Source organism: Hyalella azteca, unplaced genomic scaffold (genome assembly GCF_000764305.2).
Source record: "Hyalella azteca isolate HAZT.00-mixed unplaced genomic scaffold, Hazt_2.0.2 contig11696, whole genome shotgun sequence".
NCBI classification, from domain to species: Eukaryota; Metazoa; Arthropoda; class Malacostraca; order Amphipoda; family Hyalellidae; genus Hyalella; species Hyalella azteca.
In genome coordinates, this window is record NW_025941684.1 from 84764 (window position 1) to 100342 (window position 15579).

General features: G+C 44.5%; 2 protein-coding genes across 3 annotated transcripts; both read right to left on the minus strand.

Moving 5' to 3' along the window:
• Positions 1 to 230: 230 nt before the first annotated feature.
• LOC108665578 lies at positions 231 to 4640 on the minus strand. Its single transcript, XM_018152350.2, has 4 exons — positions 3529 to 4640; positions 2863 to 2913; positions 1794 to 1840; positions 231 to 875 (listed from the first exon to the last, which is right to left on the minus strand). Exons 1-4 carry the CDS (start codon positions 4258 to 4260, stop codon positions 779 to 781), a joined length of 927 nt encoding a protein of 308 aa, XP_018007839.1. The 5' UTR covers positions 4261 to 4640; the 3' UTR covers positions 231 to 778.
• Positions 4641 to 7948: 3308 nt separating this feature from the next.
• On the minus strand, positions 7949 to 14006 carry LOC108665580 (vesicle-associated membrane protein-associated protein A; the record flags this gene model as incomplete). 2 transcript variants are annotated; one of them, XM_018152353.1, is given in 4 exon segments in its annotated part: positions 7949 to 11047; positions 11229 to 11416; positions 13042 to 13138; positions 13821 to 14006. In XM_018152353.1, coding segments are annotated over 4 exon segments (630 nt in total), but the record flags the coding sequence as incomplete, so codon positions are not given.
• Positions 14007 to 15579: the final 1573 nt, after the last annotated feature.

Genomic DNA, 15579 nt, shown 5'->3' on the forward strand with positions numbered 1-15579 from the left:
TATAACTTTATTATTTCGAAACTATCCGGCCCCCTCTACCGCCTGACATGAGTAACCAGTAACCGGAGCAATATTGCTACAAGCCTATTTTCCAAAAAGGATACGTTGCTAGTGAGCGCAAAATGACTTGCACTGATGGTTGCCGCCACGTACGACAACTTAAAAATGTTCTCTGTTGCGTACAAACGCCCTCAAGTTTCTACACTCAATAGTTTACGTATAATTTAGGTTGAAAGTTATGTTCCCGGAGAGTGACATATGGCGGTAGAGGGTTAAATAACGTGAGAAGGTCTTATTTACGAGGCCATGGCGTGGAATATGATATGCATACGGTTACAGGATCATATATTTTAATCCATATATTTAAACGGTTGTGTAGCCATTAGGATTATAATGGTATGAGGTGACATTGGACAAACTTGCGAATGCGAGCGAGATTTACAGAGTAGAGGAGAGCTCTTCTTCTGTCAAGACGACACTCTGCTCTATCGCAGCTCTTCTGTCAAGACGATCTGGGTACCACCAACAACTCTGTGCCTATATAGAGAGTAGCGGCAACCCAGAGTCAGAGCGCTGTGTGTTACTTGTCACCCCGTAGCGGCCTAAGGGCGGGAGGATTGGTCACCGCACAATTCTCAGTGCGTTACACGAGTCACCCTGAGGCCGAAGGAGATTGTTGGTCTCTGACACTCTGCTCTTTCACCGCCAGCTAGAGTGCCGTCACTCCAGCGCTTGCGAGCACAGTCGTTCGTCCTCACTCCAAGGCGCCGGCCTTCCGTCACTCGAGGGCGCGCTCGATGCTCTGCAGGATGTTGTGGTCGTCTGCGTCGTAGAGCGGCGACGATGGGGGACGTGCGGAGTACGCGCCGCTCCCACTGCCAGCACAAGGCACATAGTGAGGCACACTTACTAAGGCACACTTAGTGAGGCGTACTTACTGAGGCGCACTTACTGAGGCACACTCAGTGAAGCGCACTTACTGAGGCACACTCAGTGAAGCGCACTTACTGAGGCACACTCAGTGAGGCGCACTCAGTGAAGCGCACTTACTGAGGCACACTCAGTGAGGCGCACTTACTGAGGCACACTCAGTGAGGCACACTCAGTGAAGCGCACTTACTGAGGCACACTCAGTGAGGCGCACTTACTGAGGCACACTTAGTGAGGCACACTTGACCGGCGCACTTAGTAAGGCACACTTGACTGGCACACTCACTGAAGCACACTTGGCCAGCCCACTCAGTGAGGCACAATTGACCGACACACTCAGTGAGGCACAATTGACCGGCGCACTCAGTGAGGCACACTTGACTGGCACACTCAGTGAGGCACCCTTGACCGGCACACTCAGTGAGGCACACTTGACCGGCGCACTCAGTGAGGCACACTTGACTGGCACACTCAGTGACGCACCCTTGACCGACACACTCAGTGAGGCACACTTGACCAGCACACTCAGTGAGGCACACTTGTCTGACACTCTTAGTGAGGCACACTTGACCGGCACACTCAGTGAGGCACACTTGACCAGCACACTCAGTGAGGCACACTCAGTGAGGCACACTCAGTGAGGCACACTTGACCAGCACACTCAGTGAGGCACCCTTGACCGACACACTCAGTGAGGCACACTTGATCAGCACACTCAGTGAGGCACACTTGACCAGCACACTCAGTGAGGCACCCTCGACCGACANAGGCACACTTGACTGGCACTCTTAGTGAGGCACACTTGACTGGCACATTTAGTGAGGCACACTTGGCTCGCCCCCTGAAGGGCCACCAGGCCTCACCTGACAGGCGCTGAGATGCTGCCCTTCATGTTCATCTCCATGGCGCCCTGGAAGAGCAAGCAGACTTCGTTATAGTTATTAGAAAATATAAAGTACGAGTAGACCTTCCTAAGGAAGGCCTGGAACTGCCAGGCCTTCCTCGGTGGCATTATGAAGGCCGGAAAAAATGGCGGAGTGAAGTTAAACATTGTGGTGTCACTAATAGATGTTTGAAGTTCCAAATGTTTTAACTTAGATAAGAGGATTTTTTGCCAGATCACACAGTGATTTCGCAAATTGTTTTTTGCCAAATCAGTGTCAGTGTTTTTAATCACAGTTGTGATAGGTAGTCAAGTTCAGTTTACTAAGTTTGTTATTGCGTACGCAGGACTAGCAGCGCATGAATGACAGTTGTGCGATGAGAATATAGCCTCCATGAGTACGAACTATAATAACTTTATTTTTTAAGGTGCATTTAGGACGGTTCGGTGTACAGACATGTCGGGTACACAGTTTACGTACAAATGAATTGTGCACATACTTAGCCCGTACACAGTGTGTACATGTCAAGCACGCACACGTAGTGTATACATCGAGCACGCACACGCAGTGTATAGACAACTTGCACGTACACACAGTGTGTACTTGGCGTGCTCGTGTGTTGTAGCAACGAAGCGCCGTAGCCTGGCGACCACAACAACAGGCGAGCGCTGCCTGGTCGTAAGTTCTCACCACAACCTTGGCTTCTTACGACAACAGGCGAGCGCTGCCTGGTCGTAAGTTCTCACCACAACCTTAGCTTCTTACGACAACAGGCGAGCGCTGCCTGGTCGTAAGTTCTCACCACAACCTTATAGCTTCTTACGACAACAGGCGAGCGCTGCCTGGTCGTAAGTTCTCACCACAACCTTATAGCTTCTTACGACAACAGGCGAGCGCTGCCTGGTCGTAAGTTCTCACCACAACCTTATATTCTTANATCTGCATGTTAACCTGTGCCACGCACCTGCATGTTAACCTGTGCCAGTGCCACGCATCTGCATGTTAACCTGTGCCAGTGCCACGCACCCTCATGTTAACCTGTACGCACCTGCATGTTCACTTGCTTGAATTTGCTGACATCGAAACCTTCGATGCGGACCTGGAAAAAATGACGAAGGCAAGGTTTATTCACCCAAAATATTTGGAATGTGAGACAATTTACTACAATTTTGCCAGTTTATTTCTCATAGGACAAGACTCCTTCAATGTTGTCTGCTCGATTTGTACCATCAATTTCCATGACCGAAGATTGAGTGCTTTATATGCAAAAATATCTAACCGTCATTGGTTTTTGGTAATTTTTACGATGGTAGGATAGGATCAATTAAAGTCATTTATAATGGAATACTTCAACCTCGTTGGACAGTTGAGCCCGATTCGAGCGAACTAATTTTTTGGCCGGTGCACGCGTCCAAAAGACATGAAATGTTAGGAACGATGCTCAGCACTGCAAGCCGCTGAGCTAACACTCAACGAGTGTTGACTTGGGAAAGTTATTTCGAGTATTCGTATATGCTTGAAGGGTTGAAATAGGAATTTTATTCTACAAATATGTTAATATTTTCTCTCAATTGCTCGTTGATGTGAGTGTTGATACCGTGAGAACTTAATCAAGTATCTACTGTTTTGCAAAAATAAGTTTATTGCATTATAATGTATGAAACGTTGAATACAATAATAAGATGGAGACGAAGCATTTCAGTATAGAACTCACCGCCTGATAGATCCACTCGTCTTGCCTCACCGGCGCAGCATTTTCTTCATCATTCTCCCATGAATAATTAAACTTCTTACGTCCATTGTTGCTACCGCTGGTGGAGTCAGAACCTCTCCGCCCGTACATGTCTCTGGCAGTCGTCACTCCGTTGAGCTCACGCACGGGACGCGAGATGCGAACATTCATTCTGTTCCTCATGGGCTCTAACGCCTCCAGGTCGTCTTTGCTTCTCATGCTCGATTTGTTGCCGCCGCCATCTTTAGTGGCGTCCTTACCAACGATCCCAAGGGAATCAAAAGTCTTCTCGAGATCGTTAATATCACTGTCCAGTTTTTCGTCTTTCTGCGCCTTGCTGATCTTCTTGCGGTGGCCGAATATTTTGAAGCGGCGATTGCCGCCGCTCTCCTTCGCCTCGGAATCGGAGTCATTGTCATCGTCCTCTGACTTGCTTCCTTCTTTTTCTCTCGAGCGAAAGTTGAAGAACCCTTTCTTGACCTCCTTTTTCGGTTGATCTTCGTCCTCCTTCACCACCTGCAGTGCACTCGTGTTGAAGGAAGCGGGCAAGTCAAACGATTTCGAGCGTTGATGTTCATTCAGAGCTTGTGGAGCCGGACTGTCATTCTTATGCTTTCTGCCTTCGTTCCATTGGCCGTCGCTGGTCACCGATCTATCGTCGACATCGTCAGCAGAAGCGCTCTTACGAAGCCCCTTGGCATTGCCTGCTCCCATGTTAATGAGGGCAGCATGAGGAAGCTCCCGCCAACCTCCGATCACCGACTGCTGCCGAACGAATGGCCAAGCACAAGCCTGAAGCTAACTTTTTATCCTATAATAAAGGTAGTAATTCCAAAAAATTTTATTGAAAAAACGTGTTATGCCTATGAGGTCTCCTCTTGAACTGAACAAGTTTACAGTCGTACCGACTGACTAAATGAGAAAGCTTGCTTCGTTGCCTCGGCCTTTAGGCACAAATGTCACCTCGAGCTATGGTCAAGAAGTGCCCACCATAGCATAGGTAATAATTGCATCAAACTTCCACTTACCAGAAACAAGAAATTAGCGGGTTCAAGTCAATAAAATTATCTCGTCATTTTCTGAGCGATGAGTTACACTGTTAGAAAAATTACCGTTAACGGTATTACCGGCGTTTCAGTGGCCGGTCGGCACGTGAAAAGAAACACCGTGTCGCCGTTTTTATTCTAATTTAACGCAAGAAATCCGAAAAACATCTGATAAAAACGGCGAAACCGTTTATTTTCACGGGGCGACCGGCCACTAGAACGCCAGTGGGACCGTTTTTTGGCCGTTTTTCCTAACAGTGTAGAATAGAATAGAAGTGTCGTCGGCAGTTAGAAGTTGTACTTTCATTTGTGTGTCTTCACACAAATGAAAGCCTGAAACGACTTTAGGTGTAACTGCCTGCGAGGGGTGTGATAAGTTTTACATGACGTCCACAAATTCCAAGGCGACCGTTCATTGTTGCATGCGCACTTCCAGTATGTAGGTGGCAGAATGCGGGTCCAGGGTAGAAAAACTGATAATCGACTCGTCACTCACGCATTCATCGGCAGCGGCCACTTCATTTCTGGCAGATCTCACGAACCCGTTAGTTCTCGTAACTTTGTCCATGTGCTTTTGAGAACTTAGGAATCATAACATTATTAAAATATTTATTTCGATAGAAAAATTATATATTGCCTTTAAAACTATTCCCTGTTATCAGATTTAAAGAACGAAGAATGCGTCTCATTCCAACAATGCTGTCTGACGACACTGCCAGCGAAAACGAGCCACACCTCCCCACACAACGCTTTGCCAGTAACTGCAGGCCGCGCGCGTCCGCGTTGGGCACGGACACTAGAAACTGTTCTCGCTACCACTGATGCGTCCGTCAATCAATTGGTTTCATTAGTTAACACTATTTACTATAAGGATTGACGCACTTACGAGCCGAGGAAAAATATCGCAATGCACATGATCATGTAAGAGATACACGATGAACTGAGATGTGTGATCGAGAATTCCTGCACTGCATCGCCAGCCGCGATTTCGATCACTCAGAGGTGCCGTTTTCTGTTGCGTGACTTGACCTTCGCACCTAATGTTGTTTGGCGCCTCGTTCACGCATAGCATGCACTGCACGAACGTGAGCTTCTGCATGCGCATTGGCTGCACTACACGCAAACGAGCTCTGCACTGTCCAAGCCGTCGCACTAGCTTTGGAAAACGCATACCCGACACTGGACTGTGCTCATACAAGCATCTGCGCACGCATACAAGCTCCTGTACACGCATAGCCGACACTGCACGAAAGTGAGCAGTAGACTACGAAGTGGTATGAGCAATCTAAGATGAGTCCCGTTTTTAGTTAATCTAAATTCTAAAACGAGGAAGTCGCCATTCGAAATCGAGTCAAAGCTTTTAAGGATGAGTACTAAGAGAGCTAGTTTTACGGCAGTTCGCTGTGCACTCAAATGCTTTAATTACTACAGCAGCCATTGGCTTGAAGGTCACATGAAGCCTCACCAAGCATTTCATCTTGTTCCTCATAGATGAACTTAGATTATCTCAGAAGAGACTCTTCCATAATTTAGAAAGTGTTCGCTATCTGGAACGTATTGCGCGAGGCACGCAGTTTAGGTTAGTATGCCAGCCGGCAAATGCAAATTGGAAACAATGGAGAAGCCAGCAGCAGTTTGATTGTAATAAAACACAGCCCAGAACATAACAAATCCATTACATATATTTTTCTTTTGATATTGGGGTTATGATATATAAATGTTGCATTTAAAACATTAGAACGCTTATTATTACAAGTGGTTATACAAGTAAAACAACGAAAAAAGGTTGATTAAATCAACCACACATCGAATAAATATACGTCAACGCCACTATACAAGGTTAACCCACGAGAAGTTCCGTCTTTCAGTTCAGCTTTCTTGTTACGTCACGTAGATCGAGAAATGTAAACAAACCGGTCATTTCCATGACGGATTGATTGACAGGTTTGAACGCATTTCGGTGATTGATTAATGACCGTGACCGCGTGACGTCACTGAGATCAGTGACGTCACAGGCGAACAACAAACTACATCCGCGAAAATGAGCTTCTCGTTAGTCAACCTTATACTAGTTCAACCATGGTCAACGGCCAACGCCAACTCAACCCAGCATTACGATAGCTTTACGGCCAACCTAACCCAAGGTAACGATCACACCCTAACACTCACCTCGTCTACGCCACCAAATGTGCAGCCCAAATCTCACCTCGTCCACACCACACAACGTAAAGCCCAAAACTCATTTTGTCTACGCCACACAAGGTGAAGCCCAAAACTCGCCTCATCTACACCACACAACGCGTGGCTCAACAATCACCTCGTCTACGCCACACAAGGCGCAGCAGGCGGAGACATTCACGTTTGCTGTGTCCCCGCGGCGTGTCCGAGCTAATCTCCGTAATATCAATCGGATGTCGACGCGCCATTTAGTCCCTTGGTACTAGCGGTGCGAGCCCACACATATCCCGAGCCAAGTTCATCGATCTCCCAAATCACACCTTCCTCACTATTCCAATACATCTGTCTTGACTCAACCGCATATTTTTGAGACACATTTTTCCTACATCGCGCACTCCCTACTCCCTCAAGACATTCTACACCCACATTCCACTTGTTTAATATGCAGGCCCCTACCTTTGCTACGCCAAACGTTTTTCTCTACTGTACCTTTCCTACGCACTAATTCTTCTGTTAGCCAACAAATCAGTCTCAACGCCTGAACCTGTTCTCAACTAAAAGATTTATAAATACAGGTGCATGCTTTAAAAAAAGGTTATAAAGACGAGGCTTAGATGGAGCTTTTTTTATTGGGCGAGTTGAAGCGTACAGTCTTCGAAGAAAGCAATGACCACAACTCGCGTTCTTCTTCTGCAGTCGCGCTACTGTAAGCTGCACGGTCTGGTTACGTGGCAGTCGCTCAGAAAACCAGCAAATGCTACTTCTTCACTGTCGTAACTGCGAAAGTTGCTATACCTTCTCACAATGTTACAAGATTGCGATGTAAATTAACAACCATGGCAAGAATTCGATTATAGCTGACAATAACTGCGAGGTGTCACGATAAACGTCTGCCTGTCACGGCCTGGCTTGCTAAGATATATGAAGATTTAAGCAATGTCATTTACACGTGAGGAGCGCTTTAACAATGTTACGTGTACGTGCGTATTGTCCTCGCAATTGACATGGATGTTGCTAGCTGTGCCAGTGCACAGTCTTCCAAACGAGACTGTTCAAGTTTATGGATGAGTACTGTGTGCTGTAATAGTGTGCAAAGTACTCCAAACGAAGGCTGTTCAAGTGTATGTACAACATGCAAGATTTAGGCTTGAACCTTTGTCTGTACAAATAAAACAATCTGAGAAAACGAGAATATAATTGACAGACGTTACACGTGGAAATGACCCTCACTTAATAACATGCCGAAACACAAACATTATGCAGAAATGTAAACGGTGTTGCTTTTAATAGGAAGCATTTAAAATTTGAATTTACTCGTGACAAAAGCCGTAAAATCAACATGAAATAATTGAGATTTTTGATGGTTTTAATGATTTACAAAAAGGGTATCAATACGTTCTTCTATTTAGAAGCCAGAAGGTTCATAGAAATGTTAGCAATTTATTGAAGAATAAAACGTGCAACACTCGACAAGAACTAGCAACGCAGGCATTAATGGGAGATAACATTGCTTTATTCTGACGCATCTTCACACAACGACAGTTGGTCCTCGTTGTCCAACACTCACCATATACAATTTCTCTGTCTAGACATAACCACAACCAACAATTTACAGAAGCCTTCAAAATAAATCTCCCGCGAAATCATTCTTTCGCCAGTTCCTAGGCTACCTGGTGAATTAAAGATTTGAATGCCATAAGGGAGCTGAATGGCAATGGCACGGCAACTAACCCTTGTCCCAAGATCCTGATCAAAGCCAAAGCGATAAAAGATACGATGTAAAGGAAGGAAGGGAGACGAGGAACATACAACTTCCAAGAGACAACACCGAGAATAACTGATACCGTATTAGGTAATTACTGCAGACTTGGCTACACAGCTCGCAAGGTTATGAGGCTTACTGCCGGTGCAATGACAGCTGTGCACGTGACTTGTACAAAGCAACAGCTGTACACGTGACACGTACACAGCAACAGCTGTACACGTGACCTGTACATAGCAACAGCTGTACACTTGACTTGTACACAGCAACAGCTGTACACGTGACCTGAACACAGCAACAGCCGTACACGTGACCTGTACATAGCAACAGCCGTCCAAGTGTCATCAAAGCAGTTGTTTTTTCAACACCTCAGACGCATGATAAGACGTGAGCCTCACCTTGAACGACGAACCACTTAAACCTCCGGAGTTACCCAACAACTTAACAAGATAAAAACAATGCACGCAACTCAGCCTCATTAGGATGGATCTAAAGCTTGAATTTCTCAAGCAGGCTTCCATCAACACGAGCCTCGAGAACAGAGCAAGATGTCCACCTGTAGCCGTGTTACCCGATATGCCTAAGTTAGTCGAGGCAGTGAACTAAATTTTATGTACGCAGCTAGGATAGATATAGGCACCTGCCAACCACTATCCCAAACTCTTTATTATGTGCTAATTTCAATAAAATGCACAGTTTTGCACACCCAATATCGCATCATCAAGTTATTCTCCAAGGGGAATCTCAAGTCCTGAAATAAACAGAGGATCAAAAATACCAAAACATGAAAAATTAATCAACACAAACGTTCTTAAGTGATAAAGAAAACAATCACCCGCCTACTCTACAAGTTACGCATCAGCTTAACGGATTAACAAGTTCTTCACTACAACTACAAAGCTTTCAAGAGCGACTGCAAACAAACGTGCGTGTCATGACGCAACCTAACCTCACGTACACTCTTACACGTGACTTATTATATGAAAAAAACACTGACTTGGCTTCTGCACATGACGCCTGTCAAATGGCAAGCATATGCGTTCATACCAAGACGAGCATCGCAACTTTCTTTTTCTATCACCCAACGATAATTGAAACATAGCAGATATTTTATACTAGTTACCACCTGAAGAGTGGCAAGGTATACAGCTAGGGCAGGGCAGGTGAGGCCTGCTTCAATGCCTGGGCGCCAGAGCTCACAACAGCTACGGTCTGAACTGGAGAGGTAGGGTCCGGGAAGCGAGTAGTAGGATGAGGACTTTATAATGGCGAGATACTAATTTGGTCATCATTTGATATCATCACTTGAGACCTGCAAGCGAGGCTGCCCTGTCGCAACACCGCACTGAGACCTGCCACAATATTTGAATAACTTCCTCACGCTCTACGACTTTTAAGTCAAGCAATTGCAAAGAAACTTTTTGCTTAGAAGAAAAATTAATTCATTTATTTCGTGCGAAGGAACCTAAAGAGGGGAAGTAATCTCCGGCGATGAATGGTCAACATCCTCCCTTACTCCACACAGATCAGCATTGCATACCAAGAGTTGAACCTAACCACAGCATTTGCACTATCAATTACCGGTATATATAAAAGAGGACAACATAATTCGCACATGGACAAATGGCTGCTATACATTATCCCCATACGGCATAATGAAGTAAATACGAGACTTTGCAGCAATGGAACTCATCAACGAATGCTTTAGAACTCATCTTACACTGCGTTGCTACGCTAACTAGTGGGGACTTGTACAGTCATTCACTGCTGGGCGCTGGCACAATACCATGAGCCTTACTCACACGCTCTTTATATTTGGAAACAAACAAACGCGTCCCGCGATCAGCTGCCACGTGCTGAGCTGACGTCTCTTCATTAAAGATACAGACACGAGCGTGGCTTGTCTTAATAGGTCATTAGACCACCAATAGCATCTCTGAACATGTCTTGTCATGCTTCAATTTAGGTGCATTATAAGACAAATTAGCGCCACGAGTCATTTAATTGAAGCAAGTCTCGAAAATAGAAATGGCGCAACAGAAGAAATTTTTGCGCCAATGTATCTGCCAAGCATCAGACGCTAAACATTGGGATGATGGGAGATATACACCCCCAGCAGGGGAGCCTGCATGACTAGGATGGCCTCTCCATAAATGACGACTACATTGTAAACCCTAAACCCTCTCAGAAACTAACGCAATAAAAAAAACGTTTCACGTCGATTAAGACGAGGAGTCAATTAAAAAATAACGTCGTCCGTTGCAAGAAACCATTGCTGGAGTGAAGAGACCGGCGCTGCATGCGCGAGCTGGGAGAGGAGCAGAGGAAGAGCAGAAGAGGAGCTGGAAGTAGGCCTTCAGAGCACAAACTTGGCAAGGAAGTAGCCCAGGAAGGCCGTGGCGATGGCTAGGATAAAGTGTGCGGGCATGAAGCCTGGCGGTGCCTCGTGCAGCTTCACGACCGTGGGCCCAGCAGCGTCACCTCGCATCTGCTTTGCCGCACGAAGTTTGTCGTCCTGAGGAGAGGTTAAATGCATTAATTTAGGAGGGTAGGAGAGGGTGGTGAGGTCTCCTCAAGTAGGAGACCTCACCAGGCACCCACCTCAAGTAGGAGACCTCGCCAGGCACCCACCTTCAGTTTGAAGTTCTCCTGCCGCAACTAACTGAGCTCAGCACGCACGCTAACCAGGCACCCACCTTCAGTTTGAAGTTCTCCTGCCGCAAAAAGCTGAGCTCAGCACGCAGGTTCTTAATTTCTTCAGCTGCCCTCATTTGCTCCTTCTCGAGCGCCTCAAGCTTGGGGTCAACACCACTGGCGGGGTCAGTCGAGGGCGCAGACTCGGAGACCTTTGCAATTGTGGGGACCTTGACGTCACCAACCACCTCTACTGGCAGATAATAAAACATCGGATTGCACCAGCATGTTGCTTCATGGTGAACAATGCACACTGACAGCAATGCTAAACTATGTAATTTAAAGAACAATTACAAAACACGTGTTACGTTAAAAATTTCGTACATTAAAAGGTACATAAATACACTAACCAACTTTATGAAATTCAATTACAACGTGGAAGACCAATGTTGACATGAACATGAATGTGGGACCAGGCTGAGTGTGTGTGGAAGAAGGGTGTGTGCTTGACCGCGTTAGTGAGTTTGTTTACATAGCAAGACGGTGGAATCAGGCACATTTTAGAGGTTTGCTGAGAGACATAGGCCTGCCATTTAGGCATATATCAACATATGACAAAGGCATAACATCTGATGACTACAGTAATAGGCGACAGACAATGACGCGAAATAAGCGTTTAGACGGCCGCGATGCGAGCAGGCGCTCTGCAGGCTTAGCCACGACTGTGAAGCGACATTCGCGAGTTATTGATGAAACTAAACTTCCTTTAACCCTTTAAGAGACCATCAACAACATACAAATAACAACGCCGTGTACTTATAGAGATTTATATTTGAAGGCCATCAATTAGACTAGGATGGCGGTGGCAGTAAGCCCGCCGTGAGGGGTACCCCCCAACCTCTACCGCGCCCATGTCGCAGGGTATCCACCACCTGCGCCCCAGCCGCTGTCCGGGTTTCTGATGAGCGTCGCGGTGGAGGCCAGACAACTGAGGCCTGCTCTCCGGCACATGGGCGCCGGGGCCAAATGCTCTACCATCTCTCAAAGAATCTGGAAACCTTTGACTTTCCCGTCCATTTTTTGTTCTTTTTGCTGTCGTTTTAAAATAGAGGCATCATATGAAGTCTCCCTATCACGCCTCTTCCTACCTGCTTTTTTGCTCGCCTTTCACGTCCGCCCCTTGAACCGGCATCCCTGACGAACGCAGACGCAATCGACACAAAAGACAACATACAAAACGTCCATTGATAAAAAAGTTACGTTATCCAAGTAACCATTGCCGAGGGTAATAATATAATTGAGAAATGTGGTGAGACCGAACAGAAGTAGTGACGGTAGGTAGGAGTAATGCAACAGGAGTTCTAACATAGCCCCACCATAACGCAATACAAGCAATAAAATGAGATTGACATGTGAGCAGTCAGACGAGACTACAGCAATGGTGACCGCATTTATTGTGGGTAATTTAATAATTTAAGCGTCGGACAATATGAAGGAAAGCATTTGTGATGATCATGGAAAGGAACAGCAGCTATACCAATCAAACGAATCGCCATCACTGATGAAACTCTGGAAAATTACGCGTTTTAACAGTAATTATAGTGATACTCAAGAGCAAAGCAATTTATGTATGTAATGTATTGAAGCGTTTGGATAAGAATTACGAGTGAACTTCCAAGATAATTAACACCCGACTGAACATCTATTCGACTGCCTTTTGTGTTGGTGGTTGTGTACTATAGTAAAGACCAGTTGTTTATTTTCTTTATATGCCACTTAAACCCAGCCTCATGGGACGGTACCTTCCGGTAACAACCTCCCCCACAGCCTCACAGTCTGCACTCCTCACAAAGCTAACCCCCACACCCAACTGACCAGGTGCTTCAGGTTCATCAGCAAACGGAGGAGACGGAATCTCAAAGACGCAGCGCAGCTTGCTGTCCATCAGCTCCTCAGGTTTGGCCTCTCTGAACTGCAACAAATAATGGTTAGCCTCTTTGAGCTGCAACAAGTAATGTTTGGCCTCTCTGAACTGTAATGAACAATGTTTGGCCTCTCTGAACTGCAACAAGTAATGTTTAGCCTCTATGAGCTGCAACAAGTAATGTTTGGCCTCTCTGAGCTCCAACAAGTAATGTTTGGCCTCTCTGAACTGCAACAAATAATGTTTGGCCTCTCTGAACTGCAACAAGTAATGTTTGGCCTCTCTGAACTGCAACAAGTAATGTTTGGCCTCTCTGAACTGCCACAAGTAATGTTTGGCCTCTCTGAACTGCAACAAGTAATGTTTGGCCTCTCTGAACTGCAACAAGTAATGTTTGGCCTCTCTGAACTGCAACAAATACTGTAATGCTAGGAGGATGCAGTGCAGCACACAAGACAGCAGACGAGTGAAGCAGTACAAACATTAAGTTTATTATAAATTGCAAAACATGCATGTGTGTAAGATTAGGAGCATCAACTGTTGCCCATTGCTACAAAGACTAAATCATGTACATACCACCAAAAGGCTTGTACATGCCATCACGCATGTACAAGCTCTGCACTCACCAGGGTTTCAACACAAGCGTCCCCTTCACACAGGTACATGCTCTGTATTCACCAGTATTTCAACACAAGAGTCCCCTTCATGCAGGTACATGCTCTACACTCACCATGGCTTCAACGCTTTGGTCCCCTTCCATATAGTACATGCTCTGCACCATAAACTTGTGCTTGTTCTTCTCATGAGGGTCGTAATCAAAAGGTTGGAGCAGCAGTATCACTGATACAGAACTCTTGGGCTTGATCGTGCCAGAGTTTGGGCGCACGCAATACCTGCGCGGGGCTGTGGTCTTCACCTGCTCACAAGACAACACATCAGTCAACATTCACAACAAGCTATATTTAACAGTTCAATGTGTGTTATTTTGTTGAAGAGAACAGCCGAAGTAGGTTGATTTCAGGGTTGGCAATGATTAAATCATGATTTTTTTATTATTTTGATTTTTTATATTTAAATATATTGAATGGTAGTCTTATATTTATTTTGAGGCATTGTTATTTACGGTTTAGTATTAATGTACTATAACAAATTGGAATATAAACCTGTTGCCTTTAGTGTGTATTATGTTCCAATGGATTGTATGTTTTTGGTACAGAGGCATCAAGTGCTGCAACATTGTACATAGCCAGTAGCATAGCTAATTCTTACAAGGCAATAAATAGTTTCAACTATTTGACTAAATGTTATGTATTGATTACATTATACAATTTACATGTGTTAACTAGCTTATATAAAAAGGGTTGGTTGAGATTGTATTGACCTTTTAGGCATTTAGAAAGATGTTTCACCCTAATTCGAGTATTCTAATTAAAATATTTAATTTCAATCTTTAAGTATATGAATTTATAACTAGAAACAAAACAATTACAATTATAAAACTAGGTACCTTATATATAAAATAATTAAATGCAGTGAATGAAAAAAATGTTTGAATTGTATACATGTTTATTTCAAACAGTGTTAGCTTTTCTCAAGACATGCCTGTAAGTCTTGTTTCAAGTCGTTTGAGGTTTGTTTGGTTCTCGTTCAGTTTATGTTTAGTATTGGTTTATTGGTCTGAATCAAATGGGAACAGTGCAGTCAGTCACTACTAGTTGGTGTGTTTAGAGGGTAGAGTCTAGTAGATTTATAGGACATAAAACTATTAGATCTATTGATAGTGCTGTGCACTGTTGACTATGCTATCAGCTACCGATCTGTTATGCGACTCTTCAATGTTTAGAAGATCCGCATTCCTGAAGTTGTAAGTTGTTATACAACAAGTTGTTATATATTGGAACCAGTTAAATGGTCAATATTTAGCTCATTACCTTGCTCCAGACAAACTTTATCGAGCTAATGAATAGACATCAATAATTGTACAGGTACCTACCCAAAAACCCAAAGTGGTAAACACCACCTTGGTTATTCTTGAAGGCAATAAATGCCCTTTTTCACCATTCATATTCTGTTATTATTAGTAGGCTAATTGCAATATAAAAAAAAATGAGATTTCAACAAGACAAAAAAGCTGAAAAAATTGAACAAATAAAAAAATCATGAAAAAATTAAAAAATCATTGATTTTTTATTTTTATATAAAAAATAAAAAAATCACCATCCTTGGATAATTTATTAGAAAGACCTACCACAAATGTTATAGTCTCCTCATGCAGACTTGGTACATAACAAACATGGCTCTCAAACCACAATCAAGTCAAAAATTCTCATCACCATTTCAGTCAAATATATCATTCAGGCACTCCACTCCATACATACATTCCCTGCACCATACATACGCTCCCCTCACAACTTGACATGCACCATACATACGCTCCCCTCACAACTTGACATGCACCATACATACGCTCCCCTCACAACTTGACATGC